Here is a 14,479-nt window from a genome sequence, read left to right as displayed (position 1 = left end):
CTTTAGGATCCACGAGCAAAATTCTTCTCGTTTCGCATAGTCTGCTGGTAAAAGATTTTGTATTTGTTGTACGTGGTAAGGATGTAGCCTATTTTCACGCAAAGTCCTGTGAATCGATGCTCCGTTCTGTGTCTCTTGGTGGCCACCATTCTTCTTATGCTGGTTCTCATATTCTCGGAAACTTCATGAAGAACAGCTTCAGTGTGGTTTCTTCACGCAGGCTCTCGCTCCTTAATCTGATACAGTTCATGGTGGTTGTGCGACAAGGATGTCTTCTGTTCGGGTAGCCATACAAAAATATTATGTCGGCGTACTCTTCATTCATAAAACGAGGCATTTTTAAAGGTTCTACGAGCAGAATCCAATAACAAAAATACTAAGAAACTGCTTTATTGACAACTGTCAAAAAGCTAACTTCATACGCATTCCATCTAAAAAAAGTAATCTTGAAAATGGTGGAGAATTGCACCTATGTTGACCGGAAGTTTTTTTGCTAATTTTGATGCAAGGAATAACTCTAATTTCGGGGAGTTGAGAGAACAAAAGTAGTAGCAAATTGTACCCTTAACACAATGCCCTGTAACATTTTTGCTCCCAGATGCATCAATGTAGAGAATTTTTCAAAAATATGAAAATTAGAAAAGTGTTAAAAAAAATCGGTATCTGGAGCATGATGCAGAAAACCTTTTATAACAAAAGTTGTAGCAAATTGTACCTTAACACAATACCCTGTAACATTTTTGCTCCCAGATGCATTGTAGAGAATTTTTCAAAATTATGAAAATTAGAGGAGATAGGTGTTATATTTTCAAGAAAGTGAGATAGCTCCTCCAGCCCATAGGACAGCTTTGTTTGAAAGATCTTTTAGCTATAACATTTACTTTAAATATAATAACCTACCGGTAGAAATTAAAACTAAGGGTGTAGTGGCGTTTAGGCGTGCTGTTTTCCATTTGCTCTTCAATGAGCAATAATTAAGCTACTTTATGGCGTGGACTAAGGTCTAGTGTTAGTTCTAGTGACAATTCTAGGTAGCGCTAGTTAGAACTAGATATCATTATGTTGCTCATTTTTATTGAACTAAAAGTAAAACTAACACTAGACTTAGAAGTAGAATCATTCGGGTTTAGCCGCACGTCTCTTAAGACGGCTAAATCGGAATGTTTCTAGTTCTAGGTCTAGTGCTAGTTCTGGTGACAGTGCTAGGTAGCGCTAGTTAGAACTAGATACTAGATATCATGATGTTACATATTTTTATTGAACTAAAACTAGACCTAGAACTAGAATCATTCGGGTTTAGTCGCACGTCTCTTAAGAAGGCTAAACCCGAATGTTTCTAGTTCTAGGTCTAGTGTTAGTTCTAGTGGCAGTTCTAGGTAGCGCTAGTTAGACCTAGATATCATTATGGTTAAGATATCATTATTCAGGTTAAGTCTTTCGAAAGTCAAGACTTCGAAAGACTTAACCCGAAAGTTTCTAGTGTCTAATGTTAGTTCTAGTGATAGTGTTACTATTAGTTCTAGTTTTAATTACAATTGTATTATTAACTATCAGTTTTATTGATATATTGGGTTTAAATTAACTTTTTTTGAATTAATTTAGTCCTTGGTGAAGTTAAAAACATAAGATTTGATATTTAAACAAATTTTTATTGTGTATAAATTATCCTAGAATATATCTTCTAGACTGAAAATTAATGATGTTACTTAATCAGCATAACCTGCCATAAGATCCATGAAGATTTCTCTTGCTGAATTGTTTAATAAGAATTTGAATACTAAATTACCAGCAACAATTAATGGATTAATGTCAAAAAGGATAGAGTGGAATAATTATTTGGAAAAAGACCAGAAAAATACAAAGGCTATTATAATCAAAGACCGAGAGTACCAGAAGAATTAAAAAAAAGGAGTGAATATTGTAGTAGGAGGTATTAATGAGACAGTATGGAGTTCTAGAGTACCTCTAAGGAGTTGCAAGGTTACATCGCATCCTAACACAGAGATAGCATTCTGTACACAAAGTTTAAACGAAAATGCAAAATGCAGACTACTTCAGATTAGACTAATTTTTTTATGTTTGTCCCAGAATTATCATTGTTGTTTGATATCTTCGCTCCTTATTCTGTCGTGTAGAATTTTGCCTTGTATCCTACTTACTGTTTTCATCATGTATAGAGTCCTGCTTGTATCTGATCTTGTCTCTGCCGCATATACTAATATATAGTCGTTTTATATATCTTGATTTTGCTTTCGATATGAAGACCGAAATTTATTTCGCATTTATAGCACTACTTCTCTTCGAGCATCATCACACGTTCAATTAAGGAACCCACCTTTCTTTTCTCCTTGACTCTCGCTCGAAGTTCATTCTCACTTTTAAGTTGATATAGTGATGATCATTTCTTTGCTATGCTCCTTCCTTCTTTATCTTCTGTTTGACCTTCATTAAACCGATATTCTTTGAACCGATATTCTATCTTTTTTTCTTTCCTTTTCTAGCTTTATTCTAGCATTCTTGGTCTACCTACAGACATTCGGGTTTTGCCGCACGTTATTCAAGACGGCTAAACTTGAATGATTCTAGATCTAAGACTAATATTGGTTCTAGTGACAGTGCTAGGTAACGCTAGTTGGAAAGTTGGAACTAGATAGATGTCATTATGTTACATATTTTTATTGAACTAAAACTAGAACTAACACTAGACCTAGAACTAGAATCATTCGGGTTTAGCCGCACGTCTCTTAAGACTGCTAAACCCGAATGTTTCTAGTTCTAGATCTAGTGTTAGTTCTGGTGACAGTGCTAGGTAGTGCTAGTTACAACTAGATATCATTATGTTGTATGTTTTTATTGAACTAAAACTAGAACTAACACTAGACCTAAAACTAGAATCATTCGGGTTTAGCCGCACGTCTCTTAAGACGGCTAAACCCGAATGATTCTAGTTCTAGGTCTAGTGTTAAGTTCTAGTAACAGCGCTAGTTAGAACTAGATATCATTATGTTGTATGTTTTTATTGAACTAAAACTAGAACTAACACTAGACCTAGAACTAGAAAGTTTCGGGTTTAGCCGTGCGTCTTCAGATGTTTCTAATTCTAGATCTAGTGTTAGTTTTAAAGTGCTAATTAGAACTACATATCACTATGTTATATATTTTTATTGAACTAAAACTATATTATCTTTAAAATCAACACTTTGAATTAAAACGAATACTCCTTTAACGAAGAGCTTTCTCTCCGATCCCGTCCAATTATTCTATATATAAAGTTAAACTTATTGAAAGGGTTAAAAAAGATAAGAAATGAAACGATTAGAAGAGAGTCGATGACGCGTTCTAAAGCGCCGTACAAATGATGAACGGTTCCATTGTTTCCATTTTATTGACACGCAGGAGCATTGTGTACGTTCGTTACGCGACGGCCGCAAATTCAATCGTATAATTTCACTTCTCGTAACGGAAACAAAATAACAAAAACGAACAAAAAAAAATAATACGAAATAAAGTCTCCTTTTTTTTAAAACTTTAGCTTCTCGAAGATTTGTAACACATTTTTTTGGTAAAACACACACCGATTTTGATTTAATTTCACTAAAAAGCCACCGTTGAAGTCTTAATAAGACAAATTTTTGAATTTTTTTGAAAATGCGAGTTTTTGATACGTTTCGTTTGAGTTCTCACAAGTAAATAAGCACGGTGTGTAGCGAGAGAGGTGCAAGCACAATGGGTTTACGTATATCTTTCGCGATAAAACCCAACGCGCTCTCCTGGCTTGCTGATAGCCGCGTTGTTATCGGGGTTTATAGTGTTTTCGGTGCGATATCCGCAGTCTAGAGTCGATCGTCGACGACGGTTTTCAAAACGCAACGTCGCTTCAACGGTTTTCCATCAAAATATGAAAATATCCTGTGCTAAAAGAATAGTGATTAATATTTTTCAGTTATATTTTCATGTGAGTTTCTAATGTTTAAATAAAAATTAATGGTGTTTAATTTTGCGGTGGGTTTGAGAACTAACTCCTTAACAAAATAAAAATCATTCTCAATTTGTTTTAAAATAAACTCAGTTTTTTTAGTACTAAATTTATATTGTTTGGTTTTGTCTCAAGTTTTATTAAATTGTTATAGCAAAGAACGTTTTCTACTTTATCGACATTATTCGATGTGCCATCACTATAAACGAAAAATAATTTTGTAATAAAGAGTTTTTATTTCTTCTGATTATGTTAATAGTTATCTTTTATTTAGAAAATTGTTTAATATTAATAATTTAATATCTTTATTTCCCTGTGAATAGTATGGTATATGATATATTTTGATTAATAATACTAGAAATTATCAAAGTTTGTTTGAATTTCTTATAAATAATCAATATTGAGGTTTTCTAATTAATTAACTTCCTCAATCAAAACTAATAAAACTACAAAGTTTAGTAATCTAAGATGTTACATACTAAATAATAGTTGCGTCATCTTCAGAGTTTATCTCCAAGTAAAGCCAGAAATAAATAAATGTTCATATTTACTAAAGACTAAGAAATATTGAAAGAAAATTATTATAAATTTTCATATCAATTTTTCCAAATATAGATTTTATACCAACTTTTAAAATAAACCGATAATTTTTATCGATTAATAAACGAATTTATTTTTATTGAAGAATTTATAAATTTTCTACGAAATTTATTGTGAACATAGTTTTATGGTTAATCGAAGTGTCGTCTTTGAATGACTGTGATTTCCATACGGGTTACTAAAAAGCCTAAAAGATTTTGAATTCTTCATGGAATAAATATAAATAAATATATAATAATAATAATAATAGATAGGAGTATTTTTGAGGATATTTTTGCTACAAATTACTAAAATCTAAAATTAGAAGGGTCCTTAAGAGGCTCCTTAGGTCTCCTCCTTTCATTTTTGTTGAAAATATTTAAATTAAAGCAATACAAATTTTATTTTAATTTCCCTGTGAATAGTACAGTAATTAAAACTATTACAAATATTATAAAATTTTGATTATACAGGTAGTTTCAAATATCATTGCCAAATTTCGACGGTCAGTTTTAGTGAATTTTAAGGGTAGTTTCTAGTAACTATGGGTGATTCTAGGAATCCTGAAAGTTACGCCCTTTAAAAAATGACGAGCAACTTTGGGTTTATTTTGCTTTTCGAAAAATCATAAACAGCTGGAAAATGAAATTTGGCAAATCTAAAATCATTTACCATTAGGCTATTTAAGGGTTCAGTGTAAAATCATTCGGCCAAAACGCCCAGGAGAAAAAACCTGACCACAAGTTAAATGATTTGCATTAAATTTTTAGTAGCGTTTATGTGTTGATTAAACGTAGACCAGTGTTTACTGAAAATTTGGACTACCAGAATAAAAGTATGCAAACGATATGAAAAAAAATTCAGTGGACTTGTCTGGTTCAAAATTCAGCTATTTATTATCTCTGAATTTTGACACGGTGTGTTGTTCTGCAAAAATTTTGGTAGAACTATAAGTCTCACTGTGCCACATAACTTTAGCTAAAACCAGTAAGTATTCAAATTTATTATGTTCTAGTTTCTTTTTAAACATGACGACAAACTTTGGGTTTATTTTATAAAATTCAGCTATTCGTTATCATTGAATTTTAACACAGTGTGTTGTTCTGCAAAATAAGTTTCATTGTGTCACATAACTTTAGCTAAAACCATGAAGTGTTCAAATTTCTTATGTTTTATTTTCTTCTTTTATTGATACATTAGATGCATGAATTATACAATTAGATGGCTTTTCCAAAATGTTTTTATTTGTATTTTCAACGTTAGAGGAGGTGTTTCGATTTTTGGCACCATATCATTCAATATTTAGATATAGCAAACTTACTGCTTTTCTTGGACATACTCTGTATAAAGAAAATTGTTGTAGGTGATGTTAGAAGTTTATGCTGATGCAAAACTTTTGTTTGTCTTGAATTTTAATATAATCTTTTCACATATATATACAATCATCATAGTACAAAACTATAATCTGACTCAAAATATCTGTGGCATATTGGTTGAAATTTTTCAGTGACAATAACAGTCTCATGATGCGCACTTGTCAGAATAAACATATAAGGTAGTAACTTCTGGTCTCAAAACCTTATCCTAAACTTTAACATCTTAAGTATCTTCTAGACTATTCACATCAGACTATGTGACGACATTTCTTTCGTACAAAACGCTTCTCTAGTATGGCAAAAACAATGTGGCAACAATGAGACGGTTAACTAATCACGTCCAGGATTTATCTGGTTATTGCCCTATTGTGTTGCAGACTTTGATACTGACCAATAAAATTATTTTTTGAATGTGTTACCAAGACTTTGAATATTTTGAGTCATTACTCAAGTTAAGTTACTGAAAATGCAGCAGTATTCTTGACTTGTATATGCACTTTGTATAGGTCTCACCAATAGCATCTCGATGAAGTTCAGAAGGGCTACGCAAAAATTTATTTAATGTGTCCAACACCTAACCACAACTTTTTCGTGGTTATTCATAAACGATTGATAAGCAAGGATCATTTTCAAAGAATAAGATGGAAGTTAAAATTGTTGATAATGAGGAAGAAATTTTAGATTATTTTAATGACTATGCAGAATCCACATAGATATACACAAACTCATTGTTTTAAAAAATAAATAATTTTTATTTTAATTTCTTTTGACTAATTTCGTCTTTGATGATGGCATTAGCCGAAACTAGTTAGACAGCAAAAACTTAATCACAAAGACTAAAACTTTCTAAATCGATGGATCGATCAAGGAAATAATCTTGTATGATCACCCGATTTTAACCAAATCTAAACCAATTTTGGTTTCATGTAATAAAATTTGAGCAACTCGAAAAATTTTAAGAGGAATTTGTGAAAATATACGTCGAGGACTAAAAGTATGCATAGAGAGTGACGGTGATCACTTCGAACCTTTTTTCCTTTTTTTCTTTAACGATTATTTTTAAAACAGATATTCCTATTTTATTTTATTTATCCAAATTTGTAGCAGAAACTCTATTTTTAGCCGTGCGTCGTTTAAGACGGCTAAAAACCCCAATATTTTTAATTCTGGGTCCAGTGTTAATTCTACTTTTAGTTCAATAAAAATATGAACATATTGATATCTAGTTCGAACTAGCGCTGTTAGTAGAACTAACACTAGACCTAGAATCATTCGGGTTTAGCCGTCTTAAGAGACGTGCGGCTAAACCCGAATGATTCTAGTTCTAGGTCTAGTGTTAGTTCTACTTTTAGTTCAATAAAAATATGCAATTTAGTGATATCTAGTTCTAACTAGCCTTACCTAAAACTGTCACTAAAACTAACACTAGACCTAGAACTAGAATCATTCGGGTTTAGCCGTCTTAAGAGACGTGTGGCTAAACCCGAATGATTCTAGTTCTAGGTCTAGTGTTAGTTCTACTTTTAGTTCAATAAAAATATGAACATATTGATATCTAGTTCTAACCAGCGCTGTTAGTAGAACTAACACTAGACCTAGAATCATTCGGGTTTAGCCGTCTTAAGAGACGTGCGGCTAAACCCGAATGATTCTAGTTCTAGGTCTAGTGTTAGTTCTACTTTTAGTTCAATAAAAATATGCAATTTAATGATATCTAGTTCTAACTAGCCCTACTTAGAATAGTCACTAGAACTAACACTAGACCTAGAACTAGAATCATTCGGGTTTAGCCATCTTAAGAGACGTGCGGCTAAACCCGAATGATTCTAGTTCTAGGTCTAGTTTTAGTTCTAAGTTTAGTTCAATAAAAATATGCAATTTAATGATATCTAGTTCTAACTAGCCTTACCTAGAACTGTCACTAGAACTAACACTAGACCTAGAACTAGAATCATTCAGGTTTAGCCGTCTTAAGAGACGTGTGGCTAAACCCGAATGATTCTAGTTCTAGGTCTAGTGTTAGTTTTACTTTTAGTTCAATAAAAATATGAGCATAATAATATCTAGTTCTAACTAGCGCTGTCACTAGAACTAACACTAGACCTAGAATCATTCGGGTTTAGCCGTCTTAAGAGACGTGCAGCTAAACCCGAATGATTCTAGTTCTAGGTTTAGTGTTAGTTCTAGTTTTAGTTCAATAAAGATATACAACAATTAAAACTAGAACTAACACTAGACCTAGAACTAGAAAGTTTCAGGTTTAGCCATGCGTCTTCAGTCTAAGCCCGACTGTTTTTAATTCTAGGTCGAGTGCTAATTCTAGTTTTAGTTGAATGAGAAATATACAGCAATTTAACACTGAATAACAAAATAATACAAATTTGAAAGAAACGTGTAAAGCTTTTCAAAAGAAAGCTTTCAAGAAATGTAACAACTTTAATTATTGAAAATAAAATGTTAGATTAATATATAGATTAATGAAATTTTTGATTTTAAGCTCCCAAAAATAAATAAATCACAATATACGAACTTTTTGATATAACAATTCAATTTAAATGATTACTAAATTTAATTGAATAAAATCTTCTGAATTACATTTAACTTTCTTTTTATAGTTTGTTAAAACTTTTTACCTCCGCGTAACCCAATATAGTTTCACAAACGTTCGCTGCATTCACCACATTCTCCAACAAAACGTCATTTCAAACACTTATTATATTGAAGGTCCTCATAATTGCTTTATGCTATTTACTCTTTTTTCTTAACCCCAATTTTGGAAGGGAAATTTTTTGTTTTTCGGACGGCTAAAATTCTATTTTCGTTTTATTGACACTCGACTAACCCCAAGTTTTTGGATCGTTTTCGTAATCCCTCGACCAATATTTGCATCTAGTTTAAAGGGCGGTTCGAAAAACAAAGCTTTCCTCTCTCCGTCTTTTTCTTCGTCGTGTTCCAACAACCCCAAGTCTCAGGTATGAATGTTGTTTAACGGTTTTCAGGTATACTTGCAAATCCTAAATACATAAAATTAGCTCGGATGTGGTACACACGTGCTGAAAATCGAGGTAAATAGATCTTTTTTTTTATTTTTCGTTGAGACGACCAAACAGAACCAAAAATTTAATGAAAAATTTTTTAAATTCATGTCGCGTAGGTACGTAGTAATTTATTCCTGTAAATACCATCGGTTGACAATGCACTTACAACTAAACCCATCAAGTTAATTGGCTTGTTTTTTATGTTTTTGTGAACACAGTCGTGAACTAAAAATCAACCATCGTTGTTTGTGTTTTTATCAAAACAGGACGTAGGCCTTTTTAGCTTATCGCGCGCTACCAAACGAAAATTCCTTCTTTTTTTTTTTCAAGACCGGAAGCGTCGTCGATACACCACAATTATACATTTTTTTTTCGCGTAACCTGTTCGTGGGTTTAAAACGTACAGAACGGTTAACGCGAGCTCCGGTTACAAATACGACGCGCGCGGGGGCCCTTCAGTTTCTTATTGTTCGAACATTTGTATTGTTTTCTTCTTTACTACTTTGCTTTTCTGCTGTTCACTCTGTTCGTTCACTTTTAAAACGTTCTACCCACATTCGATGTGTTTGGCTTGGAACGTTTCTCTCCTACAACGGTGGAGTTTACCCATAAATAATAATCGTAAGTTTATTATAAAATATTTTATCTAATTCCATTATAAAAATTAAATTTTACATATCTTTTTGACGTTATGTAACGTCACTTTTTTATAACTAGTGATGTAATGAATTCTATTACGTAACTACAAATTGACATCTCTCACTAATAGAATAAGTCAAGTTTTGAACAAAAATTGCTTTTTCACTACTAAAGTTTTGATATAAAAATATGATAAACCACCTGAGAGTGTTTGAACTCATAAAACTTGTAGTAACTCGCGTTATAGTAGTAAAGTTATTTGCCGGTGCGTGTATCGAGTTACATAAAAAATAGTTCACTACCCCCTATTTCTTCTTTTTCAAGACGGAGTTCAGTTGCGTTACCGTTTTCCATCTCTCCTCCTCTTAAAGGTTTTGAACGGTTTGTTTGCCTTGCCCCATTAAATAGGCGGAATGAAAACACGAGGCGTTTCTGAATCGCTTCCTTATTGCTTTTTCGCCTCGTATTCTTTACTATAGGTAGTATACGAAACGGGCACGTTCCGTATTTCTTCCGTTCTTACGCTTTTCTCTTACAAGAAGGGGGACCTGTTGACGAAATGACCCCCATCGCAATTTTATGTCCAAACCAATAAATCGATCATTTAGTTAGGGACGTTTCGTTGTAATAAAACCATTGTATTCGCGATCTTATTGTTTTACTTTTTTTTTATAAACGAATCGAAGAAACAAAAGAATCAAAATACAGTAAAAACTCGATATAACGGACTAATACACTTTACTTACCTATGAACGTCTGAAGATGTACGGCTAAACCCGAAACTTTCTACACTGAGAAAAATAATGTGGAAAAACTACCTAAAATTTAGTCATATTATCTAGAATTTTTAGTCAAAAATTAGCTAACTACTACTACTAGTTATAAAAACTAATTCTATTTCGATAATTTAAGATAGATAAATGATCGAAAAATGTATCTTATAAATACCTAATCAAATTAGTTTCATTATATAATATTAATAGATGTTTTCACTATTAATATTATTTTTATTATTAATGGTTATTACTTAAATACAGGGTGCCCATTGTGTATGGAATATAGCATATATCTTGGTAAGTATCAACTTTATGAGTAACGAATAATACTTAAATTTTTTTAAATGGCAATGTATTCTTTCGTTAGGCTCATTTGATAGAGATTACTTTTCTCTTTACGATGGCGTAAAATTTTTGTACCCTTACGTTAGAAAATTTTAGAAAAAATTGTTAAAATTGTTTATTAATAAAAATAAATCAATAACATTAATCTAGATACCCGAGATCTCAAATTATTACCGTAAATTAAATTTACGTGCAAAATAAAACAAATAAACGAAAAATTAGTGTACATCTCCAATAATTCGAGGTAGTTCGAGGTATTTGACGATCTCGGATATCAAGATTACTGTTATTAAATTTTCTTAATAAGCAATTTTTACATTTTTTCAAAAATTTTCTGATATAAGGGTACTAAAATTTTACGTCATCGTAAAGAGAAAAGAAATCTCTATCAAATGAGCCTAACGAAAGGGTACATTGCCATTTAAAAAACTTCAAGTGTTATTCGTTGCTCATTTGCTTTCTGAAATAAAAACAATTGAATGTTGTCTTATTATGGCAAATAAAATATTAAACAACTTTTGTATAAAATGTTTTTTTATAAAGTTGATACCTATCAAGATATATACTATATTCCATACATAATGGGCACCCTGTATATACATCGCGTCGTACCTAAATTTTTGTATTAAGAAATATTTTCTGTAAACGATCGATGTAACGATGAAAACAGGTAGACAAAACGACTAAAATACAGTTAAATAAAGTATTTAATAAAATAGTACATCCGTCCATTTAGGTAAAATATTTCATTGTTAAATGTATATAGATATTCAGACTAGAACAAAATAGACAAAATACCAAATACTTTAGGTAACTAAACTACACAACAACTAGACTTATCAACTAGTAGTTTCTTTTTCTAAAAATTAGTTACATCTCCTCAGTAAATAGATAAATTAGATAAATTAACTATGATAAACTTGACTAATTAGAATTTTATTGTATGTCAGCTAGATCACGTTAGGTAAATGAATAAATTTTCTAGGAAAAATGACTATTTGTCTAACAACTAAATTGATTTAGTTCAATTTTCCATATCATTTTTCTCAGTGTAGTTCTAGGTCTAGTATTAGTTCTAATTTTAATTGTTATTCAACTCTAGATTGTTGTAAAAATAGAACTAAAAGTAGAACTAACACTAGATCAAGAACTAGAATCATTCTAGTTCTAGGTTTAGTGTCAGTTCTGGTGACGGTGCTAGGTAGCGCTGGTTAAAACTAGATATCATTACCTTGCATATTTTTATTGAACTAAAAGTAGAACTAACATTAGACCAAGAACTAGAATCATTCGGGTTTAGCAACACGTCTCTTAAGACGGCTAAACCCGAATGTTTCTAGTTCTAGGTCTAGTGTTAGTTCTGGCGACAGTGGTAGATAGCGCTAGTTAGAACTAGATATCATTTTGTGGCGTATTTTTATTGAACTAAAACTAGAACTAATACTAGACCTAGAACTTTCTAGGTGTACTGTTAGTTCTAATATTAATTGTTATTCGACGCTAGATTGTTGAAAATTTTTGTAGAACTAACACTAGACCTAGAAATAGAATCATTAGGGTTTAGCCATCTTAAGAGACGTGCGGCTAAACCCGAATGTTTCTAGTTCTAGATCTAGTTTTAGTGACAATGCTAGGTAGCGCTAGTTAGAACTAGATATCATTATAGTTGTATTTAGATCATTTGTTATCATCGTATAACAAGGTATATTATTATAAATGGACGGCCTTATAAGTACATGACTTGACTAAGCGACATTTTATCGTTTTTAGAGATTTTCATGCTGTTTGGTAGGTAAAGCTGTAACTTATCTTAGAAAAAATGCAGAATACCGAAAGACCTAAAATACTATAAACTACAATTTCGGTCCAGTGTCGTTTTCTAGATGTTAGTATAAAATTAAAAGGTATTTTGTATATTTTTATTGAACTAAAACTAGAACGAGAACTAGAAACATTCGGGTTTAATCGTAACAAAAACTTTCAATTCAATTTTAGCGGCAAATGTACGACACCATAACGTGTTCTATTCTCTAATCTCGATTCTCCAAGGGTTTTTTAGTTTCATTCCTAAAAATAAAAACAAATTAAGTAAATGCTTAACAACATCTATTTCAGGAATCTTTTGTGAACGTTTGACGTATTCTCCTGATGATGCTACGAATAATGTAGCGAAACCGGTAGAGAAAAATAAATAAATAAATCCATTTGAAGTGCAAAATCGTTGTTTTAACAAAAACTTTCAGTTGTCAATGTCAACTATAATTTGTAATTTAAAGTAAGTCCAAACTTCACGCATTTTTCTCTAAAAACCAAAAAGTTCGAACTTTCATGTTTCAATTTTGACATATTTGGAAACTTCATAAAAAATCCTTTAAAATGAGTCCAAAGTCGACATATTTAACTTTAATATTAATGGAAATACAATCACTTCCGGTTTGAAACATCAACGTCAATTTTGACATATTCGTCATCTTCATTAAAAAACCTTTAAAATGAGTCCAAAAAATGACGCATTTATCTCAAAAAACAAATAAGTTAGAATAAAAGAACATTAAACCCGAAGTTAGCAGCAATGACGATAGCAAAAATATTAAAACCAACCTTAATTTTTTATTATATTTTTGTTTTTGTGACAAATATTAAAACATTTTATAAAAATTAATATGTCAAAATGACATTGACGTTTACATTGGAGATAAATGTCATGTTTGGATTCATTTTAAAAGATTTTTAATGAAGATTACAAATATGTCAAAATTGAGGTTGGTATTTTAAACTTGAAGTTAGTTATCATATAATAGAAGTTGTATAACTGAAGTTAATCTAGTGTTAGTCACTTTTCCGCACTTTCTTTTTATTTTTAACGTGTCTTTTGGATCATTTCACATTGATTAAAAAAAAGCGTCGATTTTTTTAAATGTCAATTTTGACATATTTAAAAAAAGAATAAAAGACATTAAACACGAAGTTAGCAACAATGAAGATAGCAATTTAATTTTCAAATATTAATACCAACCTTAATTTCTTATTTTTTTATTATTATATTTTAGTTTTTGTGACAAATATTAACACATTTTATAAAAATCAAGAGTATGTCAAAATGACATTGACATTTCAAACCGGAAGTTCTTATATCTCGAGTAATATTGGAATTAAACGTATCTTGTTTGGACTCGTTTTAAAGGATTTTTCACGACGATTACAAATATGTCAAAATGACGTTGACATTCTTACCCGGAAGTTGACCATAACTTCGTTAATATTGAAGATTAATATGTCGTGTTTGTACTCATTTTAAAGGATTTTTAATGAAGATTACAAATATGTCAAAATTGAGGTTGACATTTTAAACCTGAAGTTAGTTATCATATAATAGAAGTTTTATAACCGAAGTTAATCTAGTGTTAGTCACTTTTCCGCACTTTCTTTTTATTTTTAACGTGTTTTTTGTGTCATTTTTTTCATTGATTAAAAAAAAATCGTCGATTTTTTAAATGTCAATTTTGACATATTTGTCATCTTCCTTAAACAACCTTTAAAATGAGTCTGAAGATGACGCACTTATCTCAAAAAACAAAAAAGTTAGAATAAAAGACATTAAACCCGAAGTTAGCAACAATGACGATAGCAATTTAATTTTTAAATATTAATACCAACCTTAATTTTTATTTTTTTTTTATTATATTTTAGTTTTTGTGACAAATATTAAGACATTTTATAAAAATCAAGAATATGTCAAAATGACATTGA

At 31.0% G+C, this 14,479-nt stretch overlaps 1 protein-coding gene across 4 annotated transcripts in view; it reads left to right on the top strand.

Moving 5' to 3' along the window:
- Positions 1-14,479, top strand: part of LOC111414134 (transcription factor GATA-4-like) — a 63,753-nt gene that overhangs the window by 7,646 nt on the left and 41,628 nt on the right. Inside the window, exon 1 of one of the 4 annotated variants that reach the window (XM_023045323.2) lies at positions 3,834-3,955. The exons of 1 other annotated variant lie outside the window; for it this stretch is intronic. Coding sequence is in view for 2 of the 3 variants with exons in the window: in XM_023045322.2 (XP_022901090.2) it covers positions 9,530-9,590 (61 nt within the window). In the remaining variant the exon portion in view is untranslated. Of the gene's footprint in view, positions 1-3,833; positions 3,956-9,412; positions 9,591-14,479 lie in introns of those variants that run through there. 2 more of the 4 variants (XM_023045322.2, XM_071196530.1) reach the window with 2 other exon arrangements.

The sequence above is a fragment of the Onthophagus taurus genome, chromosome 6 (genome assembly GCF_036711975.1).
Source record: "Onthophagus taurus isolate NC chromosome 6, IU_Otau_3.0, whole genome shotgun sequence".
NCBI classification, from domain to species: domain Eukaryota; kingdom Metazoa; phylum Arthropoda; class Insecta; order Coleoptera; family Scarabaeidae; genus Onthophagus; species Onthophagus taurus.
The sequence above is the reverse complement of the archived record's forward strand: the minus strand, read 5'-3'. Positions and strand labels throughout refer to the sequence as shown.